Source organism: Mustelus asterias, chromosome 6, assembly GCF_964213995.1.
Source record: "Mustelus asterias chromosome 6, sMusAst1.hap1.1, whole genome shotgun sequence".
NCBI classification, from domain to species: Eukaryota; Metazoa; Chordata; class Chondrichthyes; order Carcharhiniformes; family Triakidae; genus Mustelus; species Mustelus asterias.
Genome location: NC_135806.1, coordinates 67,248,701 through 67,268,468, shown reverse-complemented (window position 1 = coordinate 67,268,468; position 19,768 = coordinate 67,248,701). Strand labels below are relative to the sequence as shown.

Below are 19,768 nucleotides of genomic sequence, written 5' to 3'. Positions count from 1 at the left end.
GATCAACGAGTATATGACATTTTGTATTCTTGCTTCGGTTCTCACTAATTAACAGCTTAGAGCACTGACCTAGAGTTTTTCAGCCAAGCTTAAATTATTTGCTGAATATTCTCAACATGCAACTACTAGACTAAAAAGGGACAGCTAAGAACAGCAACACAACTTTCAAACTGACATTTTACCAGTAATTATGAATACCTCGAGCATAATTGCATTTGTATATTACAAAATAAATGAGACCCAGACCTCGCACTCAGTGATAAGCATTCACCACCAACCTCAAACAAAACTACCCACAAACGATCTAGCAAGTTCTGTGGATGAAGTTTCACAGAACAGAGTGGATTAGTGAAAGACATTCCTGGGACGAGGAGTCAGAAACTGTGCTGGAGCAGAGGCTGCTGTGTCGAGGGCATATTGAACAGACTGTTCTGGAAGCTGGTCTCACTCTCAGTCAACAGCAGCGTTTTCACATTCATCCAGGAACGAGACAGTTTCAAAAACTGAAATCTGTCAGGTAGGTGTCTCATAATATGTGCAGAATTCAGCACAACAAATCTTGAATGATTGAAGGGGCATTTCTCGCTGTCTTGCTCAAACCATGGAGAACAGGGCTCAGCAGAGTGCTGGACTCGAGGGTCTAATACACAATGAATGAGCTTGGCTCCTTTTCTAATGGTATCCATTCAGGCGAGAATCCATTAAGCTTAGATACTGCAGTGCACATGGTCTTAGTTGGCAACTGATCTTTAGAGGTAGGTCAGAATGGATACATGCTCCAAGAATCAATGGCCACATCTGTTGTGTAGAAGCAGCCTGGACCCTACAAACCTTCACTGTCGCAGTGCATTGATCATGGCTTTCAAGGCCCCATGCATGCAGTCAGGACAGAAGTGCAAGGATGAGATTCTATATTTATTGTAAAGGCCACTGGTGAGCAACCAACACACGGTTGACTGTAACTCCTAAGACTTGGGTACATTATAAACACACTCATTGTGAATACACATTCACATCGGAGTGAAAAGGTCAGCCTCCTGTCATCTTCCAGGTGGCCTTGGTATGCGATGTATAGACTCAAAAGTCAAAGGCTGGAGATATATAGCTGTCTTGTATATGGAGGAAGACAATTCAACATGAACCACCATGATTGCTCAATTATATCAGTGCTCAGAAACCAGGAGTGGAGAATGCAGGCAACAATGCCTTCTTGGTAGCTTTGATGGGAGTGAGAAGAATGGTCATTGCGGATTGGCATGGCTCGCAGAAGATTGTCACCCTGAAGAACTAGGGTCAGCACCCCGCAGAATACCCACATGCTGACCAAGTGGAACCAAATCCATCAAGATGTCTGGCATGATGACCAAGGGTCTACTGAAGATGCAGCTCGTTCAGAGAGACGAGAGAAAGACAGTGCTTCAGATGCCTTTGCTTGTCTAAGGATGTCATAGTTCTTATTTGTCACATTCTCTATGAGGGACGCACATTGCATGGACTTGGGGGGCACCCAATGCCTGTTGCTTATGTATGGAATCTTTCATCAGCGGATCCTTTCAGAACTTCACTGGGGAGCTGAACAGAATCTCAGTGATACACAAATGCATAAGGGAGGTGACCTTTGCCGCATTTGATAAAGTTCACCGTTATGTGCAGTTCCACATGGATAAAGTAAGCCAAAGCTGCAGGATTCACTGCGATCTCAGCTTTCCGCAGGTGTAAGGCACCATTGACTGCACATATATAACCTTGAGAGTTCCCTAGCAGCAGCCTGAGGGATTCATTAACAGAAAAGGGTTTCGCTCTCTTAACATCCAGTTAATTTGTGATCACAGAAAGAAGATCAAACGTTAGTATTCAGTACCCAGGGGAGTTCACACAACTCTCACATTTTGCGTCATTCCCATGTGCCAGAGATACTTGAGGGGAGTCCAGCACTGAGAGGATTGGTTTCTCAGTGAAAAGGGGTACGTACCCTTTAAAGACACGGCTAATGAGGCCCAGTCATCGGCCACAAAATACATCTGAGATACAACGCTGCATGAGCTAATGAAAGGCCTCTTAAAGACGCATTTCAGCTGTGTAGACTGATTAGGCAGGTCCCTTCAATACTGACCAGAGAGTCTCCTGCATCATTGTTGTTTGCTGCACCATGCACACCCTAGTTCTGCAAAAGGTTTGGTGGGGTAGGGTGAAAGATGTGGAGCAGCTACACACCTCTTCAGACAAGGAGGACGTTGAAGGGAATAAATTTTAACAGGACAAAGAATCAGATGAGTCATATGAGAATGGCAGGCATGACATGGAAGGCGTGAAGACAATCTTAGAGCTACAAACTTCCTGGAGGAATAAGATGAAGCCAAATTGTGATGAGCGCAGTTCTCTATGTTGGTGTTCAATGTTGAATATTACTTTTACCAAAACCTCATAATACTAAACTAAAAGCCATTGCAAAGTGCACTTCGGTGTAAAGACTTCAATGTTGGACGCAATAAATATTATAACATCCACAAACTACAGACTTCAGATAATCACTAGCCTGGATGAACAATTCTCAGAGGTCACATAATGTCTGTCTGAGATGAAAGGTTCAGATGTATATTGCCCACTCATCAATGTCATATAGGAAGTGTCCTTGCTCATGTTGTTGATGTGGAACTAGAGGTGATTCATTGTGATGAGATTGAGTGAGATCTAATGGAACTGAGGAACAAGATGGGAGATAATTGGGTGGGGGGGGGGCGGTGTCAGAGATTTTTGGTTGCCACTGCCTCTGTCTGCTATGAACACGTATCTCTGAGGTGATCACTAGTGACCTTGAGTCTACTTCTAAAACAGAACTCACCAAGGTACATGTATCTGTGCTGGTGGAGTGTGCAGGTGAATGCAGTGATGGGTCTTCATTTGGATAGATTGTTTGCCTCATCATTGAAGGTGGTCTGGAGCTAAGGTGCTTGCTCAAGCTCTTCCTTCACCTTTTCTTGTTGGTAGCTGGAGTGTCTTTAAGGGGTACATACCCCTTTTCGTTAATGGTGAGATGTTCCTGTGGACTGGAACCCTTATACTGCCTGGTGCCCTGATGAGAGAGAGTCTGGAATAAGAAGGTTAACTTCAAGGTGAAGTGCTTCAGATCATTCATGCATTTCCTGCACTGCACCATCGTCCTTCTTTGTGTGCCGCCTCCCAGCAACCTCTTCCCAGGCTAGCATGGTTGAGTTGGTACACCTCCTGCTCCCATCCCAAGGAAAGGGGGCCTCCCACCTTTCCTGGATTGCATGGGGGAAGAATCCCCAGGGAGGCCTTGCTGAACCATGGTGGAGGGGGTCTGATTTGCTTTGGTGCCATTGTTTTCCTTTTAACAACACCTAGCCTGCATGAATGAATGGCTGTGCAGGTGTCTTTTAAATATGGCACTAGAACCTTCAGCCCCCATGAAGAATCAGCGGGGGGGCGGGGGGACAAATCCGATGAGATTTCACCAGCACCTCGCTAATGCATAATCAACAAGCTGAAAAGTGAAGGATCTGGTACCAAGATCCACTCCACCACCCAGCAGGAATCAGACTGACTTTTCCACCTGCCACCATACTTAGTTACCAGAATGGAAAGTTCTACCCGAGATTAGAAATGGGAATGGAAACATCAAAAATTTATTTTAACTATAGAATTTGAAAAAAAAAGACACTTTGCAAATATAAAATATATTTTTCAGGGCCAGAGGGGATGTTCAGCAGTAATAACTTGGAATGCAATTAAAATTCCAGTTACACTTTATTCAAAGTGTACCTTTATCATGGGTTCTTGAAAATCATAGCATAAAAATGGAAACGCACATCAATTCAGTAATATCTCTGATTTCCATCTATGAGGAATTCAAAAGCACATCCTGCAGTAGAGCAGACAATCACTGACAGCAACCTCTGGATTTCCACAGTAACTGAATGTTTATTCATCAGAGGTTACTGAATAATGACGCAAATGCTGATGGTTTTGCTATTATTGCAACGGCAAAACCAAAGTCAATACTTAATGATACTTTCAAAGGTAAGTAGTTTCACTATTTACTGCTGTAATATACATCAGCTACATAAGTGTACACTGAACTCACAAAATTGACAAATATCAGACTGTGCCAGATACCTTCCAAAATGTTTCAACATGTAAGAACTGTACTGTAATTTATACAATAGGTTTATTACTCAGATTAACACCAGGCGTTCAAAGAATCATGGAAAATACATCGCATCTCTCCTTTATATTTCACATGATCACAATCTCTCACCTCTCAATCTTCAAAACGCATTCGGTGGCCTCTTAACTTTCTCTGCACCAAGGAGTTTAACTTTTCCAAACTACCCCTCATAACTGTGCCCTTCATTGCTAGTAACATCTCTGCATAATTGTCAAGGCCTTTACACCCCTCTTCAAACGTGGTGCCCAGAATTGTCCACAATCCTCCGAATACTGCTGATTCAGTGATCTGGTATGTTCCAGTTCGAGCATTACCTCTTCAGTAAAATTTGTTTGTAAATTTTAAAGAAAACTAATATTCAAAATGTCCCCTTTTTCTGCTTATGCTCAAAAAGATCTATACATCAAAAATTGCAACAGTACCTTGAAATCACTGGCTTTTTCCTGCCCTGCTTCACACAATATGGTCAGCTAATCGTTATTCATTTAATTCACACACCTATATTATCAAGTTCATTCATGCGACAAGCTGCATTAATTTATATTTCCTCTGAAAAAAGTACTGACTGTATGGGGATTTGGTTCCACTGACACTTGTCAACTTTTTCAAATGACCATGCTACAAATCAGTAAAGTTTCTGCTTGCCTAATTCAAAGCAAGTGGTCTCTGCTCATTGTGATACACCTCTACACAACTGGTGCTTAGGTGCAGATTGTCAGAGTTTAGCAATCCTAATTAAAGCTCATACAAGGGTGAAGTTTAACTGACTAAAAGCACATAAAGAAACTAGTGAGTTTGGCATTGTTTCTCAAGCCAGAGGTGTCTTAAAGCATGATTTGGAACAGATATATTCTCAATTTCCAGTGCAACCACTTGTTTCAGTAACAAATCAAACTGTTTAGTCAATATATCTTGCCCCCAAAAGGTACCTGCAGACTTACCTGATTCAGATACTGGATTACTTGAGCCTATGGGGCACTGCACAATTTTCATTAGCAGGCACCACTCAGAATTCATCCCAACTTGGAAAAGACCCCATATATCCCTTTTCTCCATCTTTAGCTTCACTCCTTCCCTACCCTGGAGGATGATAAGATATTGTGTTACTTCAGCAGCGGCTAAGGATATCCCAGAGGCAGATGCAAATATTACATCAACATCCTGGGTGTTATATCGATCAGAAACTTAACTGGACCAGCCATATAAATACCGCGGCTATGCAAGAGGTCAGATGCTGGGAATTCTGTGGTAACTCAACTCCCCAAAACTTGCTTGATAAGGCAGAATGCAAGAGTGTCATGGAATATGCTCCACTTGCTTCGACAAGTGCAACTCCAACATTCAATAAAACTGACACCATCCAAGACAAAGCAGCCTGCTTGTTCAGCACCTTAAACATTCATCTACAAGATTTACTGCAGCAACTCGCCAAGATTCCTTCCAAACCATTGACCTCTACCACCTAAAGGAAGGAAATGGGCAGCAGATGCAGGAGAACACCGCCACCTGCAAGTTGCCCATCAAGCCACACAATTCTAACTTGGAACTATTGCCCTTTCTACACAGTGACTGGATCAAAAACCTGGAACTCCCTCCCTAACAGCACTGTGGGCCTACCTACAGCACACGGGCAACGGTAAAAACAGTTAGCGATGGGCAATAAATGCTGGCCTTGTCGGCAATGCTCACATCCCATGAACAAAAGGAAACTGGATTATATGACTCACGTATATGTGCTACCAACAATGAACTAGTTTTTCCATAAAGCTATTCACAATAGTAAAGTCATTGCTAAGAAATATGAAAACAATTTTATACAGATAAATCATGACAGATATTCAAGGAGATTGTTTCCATGAATGACAGATAAAGACAATTATACAGCTAAATTTAACATTATGCTAAATTTACTTCCCCATTTCCAGCCAACGTTTAATAATATGACAGCATTAGTGACTTGAGAGATTTGGAGTGAAATTTTAAGTGACCTAGTTGGTTTCTTCCTAAATTACATATGTATTTAAGAAAAGCTACAATTTGCAACTGTTTACTATAGACTAAGGATCAGTTTTGAAATGGATAATGATAGTCAATATTTATTTCAACTTCTCATTACCAATTACCATTATATAGGACATTTTAAAGATTGCTGTTAGACATCAAAGACACACTGGAATTTTGTTGCGTGCCGATTCATTATCGAGGAAGCTGATGCCATAGTGTAAATATACAAATAATTAACAGCATTTATTGCCAAAATGGGAATGTGTTGCTGTATGGACAGAAAAGTTAACTTGCATAGCACTTGCCAACATACAAAACTCCAATTAATATTGTGGCTCTGTATCTTTTATCATGAAGAATGCGAAAGCTTGGTTCTTAAATGGAGAAAAGGAAGACTTGAAGCTTCGACACATGCATAATACATTGATCACAACAATGTTAAACAGCCATACCAAATGTTGTTGTCTGCAACTTTGAATAGCACAAACTTTTTACACATTTAAAAAAGACAATATGGTTACACTGCCACAATATTAAGATCTTGCCCATTAAAATACAAGGTGAAGTTAAAGCACTTTAGCTTACTTCTTACAGCAAAAGATTCCCATATGGCCTTGGATCTGAACTTCTCTAGTTCTAGTTATCGTGAAATACACAGCAACTATTCCAATTTTTTGGTAAACATTTGTTCTCCTTGCACTTCATTGTTATTTACCATCGTGCCAGCATGAAACATGGAAAATTACTAAGTGGACACCTGCATCAGCCTCCATGCTCATGGTCCTAAATATAAATTATAGCCATTTGCAAAAGACCATACCTTTTCAGATAATCACCACTAACATGCTTCAACTCAAAAGTCAAATATTAAAATGTTACATCTTTGTTCAGAAAAAACTAAAACTAGTAAAGGAGATATGTTTCATCGCATTATGGCACAGATGTACAAGGTTCAGTGGTATTTTTAAAACTTCCACCATCAACCACCTTTATGTAAAAATAAGTTCACAAATTGTAGCTTTCCCAAATGTTATAAACATATGGCTTTAAAAACTATTAAATTTGCAAGGATGTGCATGACAGATATCCTTCCATTTGTAAATTGTAATACAAGAAGCAGCAGCAGGAAATATCAATGTTGCACATTTGTTCATTATTCAATCATTTAAGATGATTTTTTGCCAAGCACAAAGGGGGGGGAAAAAAAAAAATCGAAGGTTGTCAGGCCACCACAAATGGCTTATTGACCTCAAGCCAATTTTCATCTCCATTTATTTTTTTTAAGCAGACACATGACTGAAAGGCATTCCTTCAGGGGTTTTACTTTGAAAAATCCATGTCACTCAAATGCAACAGCGCACCAATGTATTTTAGTGTTCCATTAATTGATTGGTTAATAAATGAGAAGCCTGAGCCAAATTGTTCCAAGTGTAACAACACATCAAATACTGTCCATCAACACTCAGTGCGGTTGAAGTCTTCACATACAAGAAATTACAAGGGCTTTCAAGATTTGATTTAAAATAAAACCTACTACAGCTTATGTCAGTTCTCATTATAATGATCTTTGGGACACAAATGATATAGAATAGCTCGTCAAACCAAACTTAATCGGTGTAAGTGCCACTGCCAAAATTAGCACTCCCAGAAGCACTGAAAGATTATTTCATTCCTTGAAATTTAATTTGTTCCAGCTACAGTCTCCATAGCAACATTGACTCAATCCCCGAATCATTGAGTAATTGGAGATCTTGTCTTTCTATCACTCTAAAATTCAATGATTTGTTTCAACAGTGCTGGCACAATCAAATTTATAAGTCTCTGAGGTAATATTCATTTAAGGATCCATATTCGTCCCCACTTTGCAGAGCCATTAACAAGGACAAAAATCAAACTTTGGGTATATATAGTTGTAGTAGAAAATGGCCTCATTTAAGCTTTTGTTACCGCCAGATTTGATTTATCTAAACATGTCCCTGAACAGCCTCCCTTCTTCCACTCCCCATAACCTTAAGCTTATTTAAAACACTGTTATTGCAACAAATTAATTTATCAACCATGCGCACGGGCCTCATTAGCTCCCAGACCAGCAATGACTTGGTTTAAAACTCTCACCCTCATATTCAAATGCCTCCATGGTCTCAGTGCTTCCCATCTCCAGTCCTATACCCCTTGGGGGAATTCTGGCCTCTTGTGTAGTCTTCACTTCCATTGCTAGGTCTTCATTAAATTAGTGACTACATTTCAAAACTATCTGAATAGCTGAAAAGCTTTGAGGTGTCCTAAAGTCAGAAAATGCACCATACAAATACAAGTCAGCTATTTTAGGTTTCAGACACACCTTAAATCATGTTTGATCAAGCTTTTGATTAATTTATTTGGCTTAATGTTTTTTGCTTGATCACACCCATAAAGCATCTTCGGATGCCATATTGTTAAAAACTGCTACATAAATGCAAGTTGCTATAGCCTGATAAGGCAAATGATATAATATTTTTTAAATGGGCTGAATCTTCCATGGAATGGCAATCTGCCAGATATTTTGCCCGGATCTGGCCAAGGCCTTCTGTGAAACTTGGTGCATACCCACTCCTAGAGTACTTCACTCAATGTAGCAGCACTGGCGGAAGCTAAGCCACCTCACATTTTTACAGCACTACTATTACATTCTGCTAAGTTTAAATGTTGATAAGCCTGGAGAGAAAGCAAGTGTGCAAGTTAAGTGGGTGATGGGGGTAGGGTAGGTAGTCAGAGGGGTCTGGACGGTAGTTGGGTTTGGGGGCTAATACTCCATTTACTCGGGAGGTTTAATCCTTCTAACTTTTCCTGGGTAACTAATCTGCTAAGTAAGTCGGAACCAACCAAAGTCTCTGACTTTATATCAGAGTTTAAGGATTGACGCAGGGTAATTGTCCAACCGAAGTTGAAACTTCCTAGGCAATTCCCACATAGTTAGTACATGGGGACTTCCGAGGGGTCCCCCAACACATCTTCCAGGGTGGTTCTAGGATACAGCCATCCAGAGAATGAAGATCAGGACCCCCATCTTTATGCGGACACCTCAAACTAATCCATACGTTTATTATTAGAAGTTAATTAATAGATATGGGGATGCATCACAAACGGAAACAAGATTTCACTACAGTCCAGATATTAGTTTTAGCCAAACTTCCAATTGAAACAAGAAAGATTCAGAGAAATTCCCCACTGTCAAAATTGTTCCTTTTTTAAAAATGCAATGCAAATCGAACACTGCCACAAGTTAACTATGCAAAGTTGTAAACACACGTACAATCGAGCAAAATGAGCTGGTCAGTTAGTTTCTATTTGTAAAACTGATCCAATTTTGGGAAGAAATAGTTCTTTTTCAAAAACATTGAAACACTTTGATCTGGAGCCAGAAGATCTGGGCCAAAGGCCGGATGCACCAACCAAGATGTACGTTGCGCTGACCTTCTGGGAATTGCCTGGGAGGTTTGAACTTCCAATAGGCTATTCACCTATTCTCCAGGATTCTCTGCAAATATCTACAATCCTGGAGTTAGAGTCATAGGTTTCAAGACAGTACTGCAGTATTTACCTAAATAATTACCCAAGAAACGTTAGACAGGAAAATCTCCCTCCACTCCCCCCAGCAATTACGGACGACCCACCAGCTATCCAACTCACTTAACTACTCACTAATATTCATTTGCATATTTAAATATATCTTGCACCAACTTGTGTTGTAAAAAGAGGGCGTTTGCTGCACTGATCCTTTTTGTTGCTCTTTCTGTGGATTCCTACATGGAGCAAGTTCCTCTGGCTGCTGCATTGGAAGTCGGATCCCTTTAAATGAAACCAGGCGCACAACTTACTGACTTCTCTCAGTGTCGATCGAGTGCAGCAGTTCTGACACTGATCCCATCTCTTACTGGAGCATAGTCTTTAGTACCTACCGCTCACTCTAATGTAAATAGTCTCATTACACAGCTGCAGTACTGAATATCACTGAATCATAGCCAACTGACAGAAACTAAGTTGGGAGTTTCTTTACCACATCTTTAGTAGGTCATGACTCTCTTTGGCATAAATGCATCACACTTCTATCAGTAGCTCCAGTCTCTATACAGCACGTCCCAATACATTTTAATCTATTCAGCTTCACCACAAGATGTATAACTGAAGTCAACACTGAAACCACAAGAAACTTGGCATTTTTCCCAAATTATGGTGACATTGAGATCATACAGCACAGAAGAGGCCCTTCGGCCCAGAGTCCATACCAACACATTAGAAACATCTGAATTCCCACCTAATCCCATCTGCCAGCACTTGGCCCATAGCCCCGAATGTTATGATGTGCCAAGTGCTCATTCAGATACTTATTAAATGAGGTGCCTTCCATTTGATGCTAGTCAGCAGGCTCTCTGGGTACTTGTTTGTCGCAAAGGGTTTTTTAAATTCATTTACAGGAAATGAGCATTGCTGGCTGGGCCAGCATTTATTACCCATCCCTAACTGCCCTCCATTTCAGAGGGCATTTGAGAGTCAACCACATTGCTGTAGGTATGGAGTCATATGTAGGCCTGACCAGGTAAGGATGACAGATTTCCTTCCATAAAGGACATTAGTGAACCAGATAGGTTTTTACAATTGACAATGTTTTCATGGTGATCATTAGACTTTTAATGCCAGATTTTTTTTATTGAATTCAAATTTCACCATCTGCCTCGGTGGGATTTGAACCCAGGTCCCCAGATCTAGTCCTGGGTCTCAATTATTAGTCCAGTTGCCACTGCCACCCCTTTGCTCACCACTGATGTCTTTCAGAATTTGTACTGAAGTACATCAGAAAGGAAAGCCAAACCTGTTCTGCTCATGCTGTCGTAGCCATTGGCTGGGAGCCGATGCAAGATCCATAAGACTATATCGAAGTTTCAAATTAAAAGGCCACAGGAAAAATAATTGAGCAAAAGGAATTTAAAACAGGGAAGAAATAATTATTTTGGTACACAAACACAACACTTCTGAAAACACAATGACTCTTCATCGACATGACTTTCTTAGTTCTGTGACCCTGCTTTTACTGCGTTGTGGCATGTACAGCCTGATTATACAGCCAAGCTACAACAAAAAGAGTATCTAATGAGCCAAGGTCCATTCAATCCTCTGTCCTCCCACACCAGCTCTTCTATAATTCACAGGAGCTTTTCATGATTCACCCAGAGACAGCAATTGGATCTTGAAGTCAATTTCTCCTCAGCCATCAACCAATGCTTTCCAACAACCTTTCCCTACTAATGCAAAAATCCATACTCCCATTGCCCTTGCAAAATGCTAAACAAGCAGTATTGGCAATTCACTTGAGTGCTGTAATATATTTACTGCAAATCCCCATGGCAGGACTCCTAATATAGTTTTTATTGTGTCTGCACTTGTCAATACAGTGACTGGTCACTGTCTGGATAATCTGCCAAGTGCAACTGTTTACCCAAGACAGCGATAGGATACACAAGCAGTGCAAGCTATAACTGTCAAGAATCCCTGGCTCTTGTCAATGACCTTTAATTAACACTTCACTTTATAAACTTTAGACCTTATCAGCGGTGTCTTACAAGAAAGATGTAGGGAGAGAAGTGCCTGGCATTCCACTCAGTTATCAGGTTCTGATTTTTTTTAAAATATAACAAACTAATCTGTTTAGATTAACAATTTCAAGCCAACAGTTCGACTTCCATGGAACTGCTCTATGTAAAACTTCGGATTTAAAAATGCCTTAAGACAATTTTCAAAACACTTAGCTGCATTAGCTCACCTTCAGATAAAAAGCATGAGCACATTTAACCTTCAGTTCGCCAAACAAACCACTTATGGTGATTTAAGTTTTTTTTTAAAAAAGGACCACCTAATGTTTAACCTGTACATCATATCCACACTGACTATTCTGCTGCAAACCTGGCAGTGGTGAGGGCTTTTTTAAAAAGCACTCAATGCCAGTTGCTCCATTTTGCTCTAGTTGTATAGACACAAATAAATAATATTTTTGAGTAACAATTCACAAAGTGAAAAAACACAATTTTGACCGACATGATTAGTGCAATTCAGCCCAACATAGTTACTAAACAAATTTAAACAATAATTCAAAGTTCTATTCAGTTGCCAATACAGACTAAAGTTCACCAAAATACTGCAATCCGACCTGGCCCCTCCATGGTGGTGCATAACAGTAACATAAAAACGGACTCACTCATAAAATAAAGGTTTTCGCAGTCAATTTAAGAGATTCAGCAATTTTTGTTAAAATAAATGAAATAAAACTTAAATGAAATGGAGTAATATTAAATGGTTCACCAAATGCAAGATTCAACTTGAGCACAATGTCAGAAAAATTAACTACACAAGTCACCTACAGCACCCTCAAGCAATTCAATTGAACCTAATGAGAAAAGGGAGATTAAAATCTCCAGTATCAGCACTAGCAATTACTCAGCCACTTTGGAGAACCCAAGGGAACCCTACCAAAGGCCATAGAGATGAAAATCTAATAAAGCGAACAGACCCAAAGATACAAGAGATATGACCTACTCTGTAATTAAATGGGCCTTCTAGATACCTGCACACAAATTGAGAGATCAGCGTGAGACTAACAAATTAAATGGCAAAACTTCATTATGTCAACAATTGCAGGTCAACAATTTTTGTTAGAACCACCGTGCATTTTGCAAAGTAACCAATACATCTTTGACTATTATAAGGGATGAAAGGACCTTCTACATTATTATTATTTGATTTAAGTTCGGCTGAAAATTTATTAAGCATCGAGGTTCAAATTTGAGGTTACTTGCATTCAGGTGGCTGAAATCAGTGAAGTGATTTAAGGCTATTCCTCCAACACAACTGGCCTTACATACTTGGCAATATTGAATTACAATCCTAATACAAGTGTCACATTGTTGGGCAGAAAGGTTATGTGGGCACAGTTCTGAAAAAAGGTAATTGGCTGGAAACATTAGTTTTGACACCCTTCCATTCACGAAAGTTGATGGACACACAGCAAACAAGCCCATTTCATCTGGGGGGGGGGGGGGGGGGGGTGTCTTCATATGGTGTACTTTGATGATGGCGGAAGAGACCAATCCTTGAGAAGTAGATTCTTTCACAAGTGCCGCAAATGAAACTACCAAGTGTTGTTCTGGGTAGTTTCTGGCATTGGCGCCATGCCACTGGTGCTGCTGCCGCCAACCCACACGGGGTGTTGCCATTTTCCTCTCTCATCTGCAGGTACCTTCCAGGCGTGATAATCAATGCCCAGGGCCTTGGGTCACACTTGCAAGCTTCCTATTGGTCATTTTGCTATGTTACTTCACAGTATACAAGTTCTTGGGTAAGTGACCATTTTCTTTCCTGCCAATCTGTCTGAGCCAACAAAGTCACCTTTGTTTGATGAGCAACAAACTTGGGAGCTCTGCGTTATTGTTGATTTCCTTCTATCAGGCTATACCCAGCATGCGGCGTAGGCAGCAAAACGTTAACTCTACATTATTTCTCTTTCCAGATGCTTTCAAATCTGAGCATTGAGTATTTGCTGTTTTTATTAGAACACTTCCCTTTTCCCATTCTCAGAAGCATTTCTTCATTTGCAGCTAAATGGAAACGCTGCATATTCAGCATTGTGAGTTGCAAACTTTTCACTCTTTGATCATATACTACAAATGCAGTAAACCTATAATGCGAAGCAACAAGACCATCCGTTCTTACATAGAGGCTAAGAATATTACCCATCTTCGATCAAGGATGAGAAAAAGAATTTCTGATGGATCAAATTGCCTGGAGGAATCTGTCACTGGGAACTAGGGGAATGAAGAGGAAGGTGGAAATCGAAGGGAACTACTAACATAAAAGGAGTGCAGCTTAATCAACTGATTTAACAACTGCAAATCTTCTTTGGCCATTTACCATTGAACGAGTCTAACATTACACCTGAAATAATGTCTGTTTCAGACATAAGATGTTGCATCCCTGCTGACTTGGATGAGGCCATCAGCCAACAAGTCTTAAAGTCAATGAAAACAAATGTACAAAGTTTCTAACTAATACAACTGATAAACATGGTCACTGACTCCATGATCAGAGAACAGATACTGTCGTAGTCTAACTTTCAATTAATTTAATCAAATGTTAGATCTGTTAGAACATAATATACAGCTTCCACCCAGGCCCTCCCCTCCACCTTATCCCCCTAGCCACCTATCATGGCAACACATCTTTGGACTGTGGCTAGAAACCGGAGCACACGAAGGAAACCCATGCAGACACAGGGAGAACATGCAAACTCCAGTCACCCAAGGCAGGAATCACACCTAGGTTCCTGGCACTATGAGGCAGCAGTGCTAACCACTGTGCCACCCTCAAAGAACAAATAAAAACCATGTGTCAACTAAACATGTAATATGCATAGTCATAAGTTCTGTACCAAGATCAACAAATCAGGACAAAGGCTAAATTAACATTAAAACTGGGTTACAATCTCAATATGCAAAGTTATATTCACATTGACACAATGTTAATCTGAATCTTTAAAAAAAACAGGCTAATTCATGAATTACTGCAGGCACCTATTTAATGAACAATGTGCCTTTTTTGGACAAAAAGGAATTTTGTGAACATGAAATAGGAAAAAAAACAAAATTCTTCCTGCATCAATCTACAAAATCAATTTGGTATTACTGCCAGTTAAACTGTATGATCACAAGCACTCCACCTTTAATTATCTGCCCATACATTATAGTAGGAAATCATTAAACTCTGGAACATTATACAGGTCGATGTCAAGAGCTGAAACATTAACAACTGTAGTTTCAAGCTGTTCTCAATCAGCTGCTTACCAGTTACAAACCATCCCTTCTCCAATGTACACATCACCACCATTATAATAAAAAAATCATCTGTTTATGGTCATAAAAGATTAAAGTAACATCAAAATTAAAACAGCTCAAGCAAAGAACATTCCCCGCTAGTCAAAATATAGAAGTTTCCCATGCCAATAAGGACACAAAATAAGATTCACTTTATCATTTAAAGACTTCCAACTATAATCAATATCCATCCATTTCCTTGCAACAGCTGCTTTTAAATATACCAAAAAGTCTATTTAAAGAAAAACACTGGAAAAGCAAACTTTTCTTTTCTCATGACTTGGGTATTACACCATGAATGAAAGGCACTGAAGCTTGAATAAAAAGCATTTGCTCGCAACTCTACAACCCCGCAGGTGGTATCCTCAAAGAGCAGGCAGAGTGCCTACTCAGAAGACAAACCACGAGAAGGGATGATGCTTTGTAAGAAAAAAATCTCCAGAGCAATGTTCACTTGCCATCTAGAGTATAAACTATAAAAGGGAGAATACTTGTGAGTCTGCGAGGAGCCTAGCTAATGCCCATTCTTCCCCCAGAGAGAATTCTTGTCAAATGTAACGAGACTGCATAGGCTTTTTCTACAACATAATGAGCACTTAGGCCGCACTGGTGATCAGTCAGCAAAATGCATCAGTTTCAGCCAAGTTACACCCTTGGGTCCAAACGTCATCAGTTTTGGAGAATTATAATCAGATACCTTTGTCAGCCTACACACTAACAATCGTGTCTGAAATTTGCAACTATAAAAATTCTGCATGCAGTGAAAACATGTTTTTTTTTAAAATGTAATTTAATGCAACCTACAAATCCAATTCTCCAGAGAGAAGCAATTGAACACTTTAAACAATCCATCTGTATTCTGAAAAAAGTGTTTAACTTAAAATCCTTCATTTATGCACATAAATATCACCGGAGCGTTTGACAGCCAAAAAGGAGGTTATGCAGGCAACTCTGGATTCCATTTCAAATGCAACATTACTCAAACCAGGAGCACAAAAGATTGCCAGGGCAATTACCGGATTTACATTAATATACCAAGGCAACATTTCTCAGCTTTACTGAAATCTTAAGACCATAAAAACTAACAAAGGAGCACCCATGTTGAAATGCGTTTCCATTCTTTTTGGCAGAGATGTTATCAGCCGAGAGTTAATGATAATCTTTTTAAAGGAGCAAATCAATGTCTTAAAGATTTGCTATCAATAGTATCTGAAGGATTAGAAACCCTCAAAGTCACCACTTCTCTTGGATTACTTACGTCCGGCAATTAATGCTTTCTTAGCAAACAACCAGGGTCAAAAGCACCATTTAAGATATTCAGTTGTGCATCCCATGCATTGTCCCATCCTTACTCGATTTTGTTTGTTATTTTAATACTCAGAATCTTGCTTCACCACCTCACCAACTGAATATATACTCGTGTCTTATATACAAGAACTTCTACGCGTATCCTTGAAAGTGTACATATCGTAGCTTATAGCCATCATCTTAAACCACAAAGTACATTCATTCCATAAACTCCACATACAGGGACAAGGAGGCCTCTGTTCATCTTAAATCAGATCTTTAGTATTTATAGGAGCATTAGTTACACGAGACCACGTTCTGTGCACGTTACTAGAATATTAATCATGTTCATCAAAGCATGAGGATCATACCAACTTCCCAATCCTACATTTGGAATTGAACACAAGTTTGCATATTTGCTTTTTACTGGAATCCAGATCCATCATACAATATTAAAAATATTAATTCTGAAATGAAATATTTGCTGGTGAGATAATAGCTCAGCTCCAATCAGCGTCAGAAAGGAAAAGGCCGCTCTGTGTAAAGATCCTTCAGTCACCCAATAATGACTGGAAAAAAAAGGCAATAGGTCCTTTCTCATTTCCGATGTTGATGGCAAATGTTTTGTTTTGCTATTTTACTTTGAGATAAATTTCTATCAAAACCATCTTACCTGTTTGTGCATCTCAATATTCAATCCATACGACATTTCATAATACTGCAAAAGAGAATATTAAACTTATAAACCAAACAATTACAATATGCTGACAAAACAAATCATTACATGTGAACTCTCAATAGTTTATTTTCCAGTTCAGTGGAAAACATTGCTAGCTAAATGCACACTGCTTCTTAATTTTAAGGTACTTGTTTAAACTCACCATGACATAATGTCGCTGCATTTCTGTTTTTTCACTTGCCAGTTTCTCACATTCTAACTTGAGACTGTAAAACATAAAATATAACTTACTCCCATTTTAAGAGAGATAGTGAATAAACAGCAATAAAGTGCGATGCATGTTTTTTAAAAAGAATATTTCATGGGATGGGAACGTCATAGGCAAGGCCTAGCATTCATTGCACATCCACATTGCCCTTAAGAGCAATAGAAACAATGCACTTCTTAAAACAGCACAAAATCATCTTAAATTTAAATTTATTTATTAGTGTCACAAGTAGACTTACATTAACACAGCAATGGAGTTGTGAAAATTACCTAGTCGCCACACTCTCACGCCTATTCGGGTACACAGAGAGAGAATTTAGCATGGCCAATGCACCTAACCAGCACGTCTTTCGGACTGCGGGAGGAAACCGGAGCACCTGGAGGAAACCCACGCAGACACGGGGAGAACGTGCAGACTTCATGCACACAGTGACCGAAGTTGGGAATCGAACCTGGGTCCCTGGCGCTGTAAGGTAGCAGTGCTAACCACTATGCCATACCCAAGTGTATTGGTAAGAGGATACAGTAATGGCAAAAATAAAAATACGAGATAAATCAAAGGAAAACACAATTCCTTGTTATGCATCAGATACGAAATGCAACTACAAAGACACTTGGTTCAGAAAGCAAATGCTAAATGGCTTAGTTACAAAAATGAACTGAGATATGTATAACTGTTGCCAATTGATGAATAATATAGTTATAAAACCCCGTGAATATGGAACAGCACGATTGGAGAGGGTCTAGTCCCAGAAAGGCTCCTGTTACCCCTCAATAGCTGTGGTTTGGATAGCCGCAGCGAGAGCGCCGCTCTGTGGCCGGGGCCAGTAACCAGTGGCGGGCTACCTACCGCAGACAAACCAAACAACAACTGGCGACTAGACTGAGCGGCTGCAAATAAACACGCCAGAGAATGGGAGACTTCTTTTCACCTGTGATACTGAGCCTGTAAAAACTGGAACTCTTCCTTAATCCGGTCCAGCGACTCGGGGATGGTAAATTTGAAAGGCTGAGCTGCAGCCTGGTGCGGCGTCTGAGGGGAAGGGGAGAAAAAAGAAGAGTTGGGGGAAGCTAAGAATTACATCGAGACAACAAGAGACCGCGGATTTGAGGCAGATTTTTTACACCAGAAAAACTTTCCCACTGACTTTGCTGAAGCAAGCAGCGAACAAACACTTCCGTTTGACGGAACCAAACACTGAACCTTTTGTTGGTGCCCTCAAGAATGTGTGATCCCAACTTTCAGGAAGGGCTTAATCACTTTGAGAGACAAATAAATAAACGCGGTTGTACAGATGTGCGCACAGGTAGGATCAGGACTGCTTTCCCCACCAATTAAAAGCATCACAGGCCACTTTTGCTGATCGTGCAACGACAAACACCACATCATTCGGCTGAAGGTGCTTCCCCCATGAATAAAGCCCCATACAAATGAGGTAACAAAGAGTCCGGCCGGCCGGCCCGGGAGGAAGAAGCGCTCCCCCCCCCCCCCCCCGCTCCCTCTTTACTTACAGGATGCCTGCTCTGAGGAAACATCGCGGGGTCCGGCAGCCGCTCGGCTCCAACAGTGGCTCGATCTCCTTTTTAAGAAACGCACATTAAGAAGAAATCCCCTCTAAAAGAAAAGTAAAGCGTTTACTGGAAGGGCATCCTGGATCCGGCTTCCCCCCCAACTCGCAGAAAATAAAAAGCTTAAGGAGAGATTTTAAACAGCCTTCGGGGAGACTGGCAGATTCCGCTGTCCCGGCTCAACTCCTGGTCTTTTAAAAACAACAAAACCTTTTTTTTTGTGTGTGTGTTGAATCAAGGAAGGAAAACCAGCCACTTCTGCAACAAGAGCAAATTCCTAAAAGCACCCCCAGGAAATCTTCTCGCCTTCTCCTTGGATTGCAGAGTATCCAGCGGAATAAATGTCGAATCTTATGCCGTGCGAAGTTTAAAGGGATATAATTGCTACAATGGGAAACAATGTAGCAGTTTCCCGCACACACACTGGTTACATTAACACGCGGTTTCTATCCCCTCCTCACACTGATAACTAACCAAATTTAGACACGCGCAGTACCACTCTTCCTCCCCTCCCCGCACTCCTTCCAATCAGGGTGCCGAGACCCCAGCCGACACACGTGGGGTCGTGTCGTCACCGGGGAGACGCTGTCCAATCGGAGGCGGCCGGGGTGAGGAAGGCTGTCAATCAAGTGGACCCCCCCTTCCCCGGCGGCTGCAGCCAGCCAATGGCCAGCCCGTCCGCCTCGCTGTCCTCCGACGTTTTTCCATTGGGAGCGGGGGACGTCAATCATGTTGATGGATGTCGGATCCGACCAATAGAGTGCGGGATTAGGTCTGTTTGTCTCTTTGATTGGTTTACCGTTTCCTGCCCCCCCTCCCCGGCTGAAGCGGATGGAATCCAAGGAGTGGGCCCGTCAGTCAGCTGCAGAGTGACAA

At 40.8% G+C, this 19,768-nt stretch overlaps 1 protein-coding gene across 12 annotated transcripts in view; it reads right to left on the bottom strand.

The window, feature by feature from the left end:
- Window positions 1–19,441, bottom strand: part of LOC144494915 (transducin-like enhancer protein 1) — a 108,412-nt gene extending 88,971 nt beyond the window's left edge. For 4 of the 12 annotated variants that reach the window (XM_078214499.1, XM_078214500.1, XM_078214501.1 and 1 more), the window contains exons 1-4: window positions 18,836–19,356; window positions 18,256–18,356; window positions 17,259–17,322; window positions 17,051–17,095 (exon numbers count right to left, since the gene is read on the bottom strand). In XM_078214499.1, coding sequence (XP_078070625.1) covers window positions 17,051–17,095; window positions 17,259–17,322; window positions 18,256–18,356; window positions 18,836–18,859 — 234 coding nt within the window. In that variant the 5' untranslated portion in view covers window positions 18,860–19,356. Of the gene's footprint in view, window positions 1–17,050; window positions 17,096–17,258; window positions 17,323–18,255; window positions 18,357–18,835 lie in introns of all 12 variants that reach the window. The other 8 variants (XM_078214493.1, XM_078214498.1, XM_078214502.1 and 5 more) reach the window with 5 other exon arrangements.
- Between the last annotated feature and the right edge of the window lie 327 nt (window positions 19,442–19,768).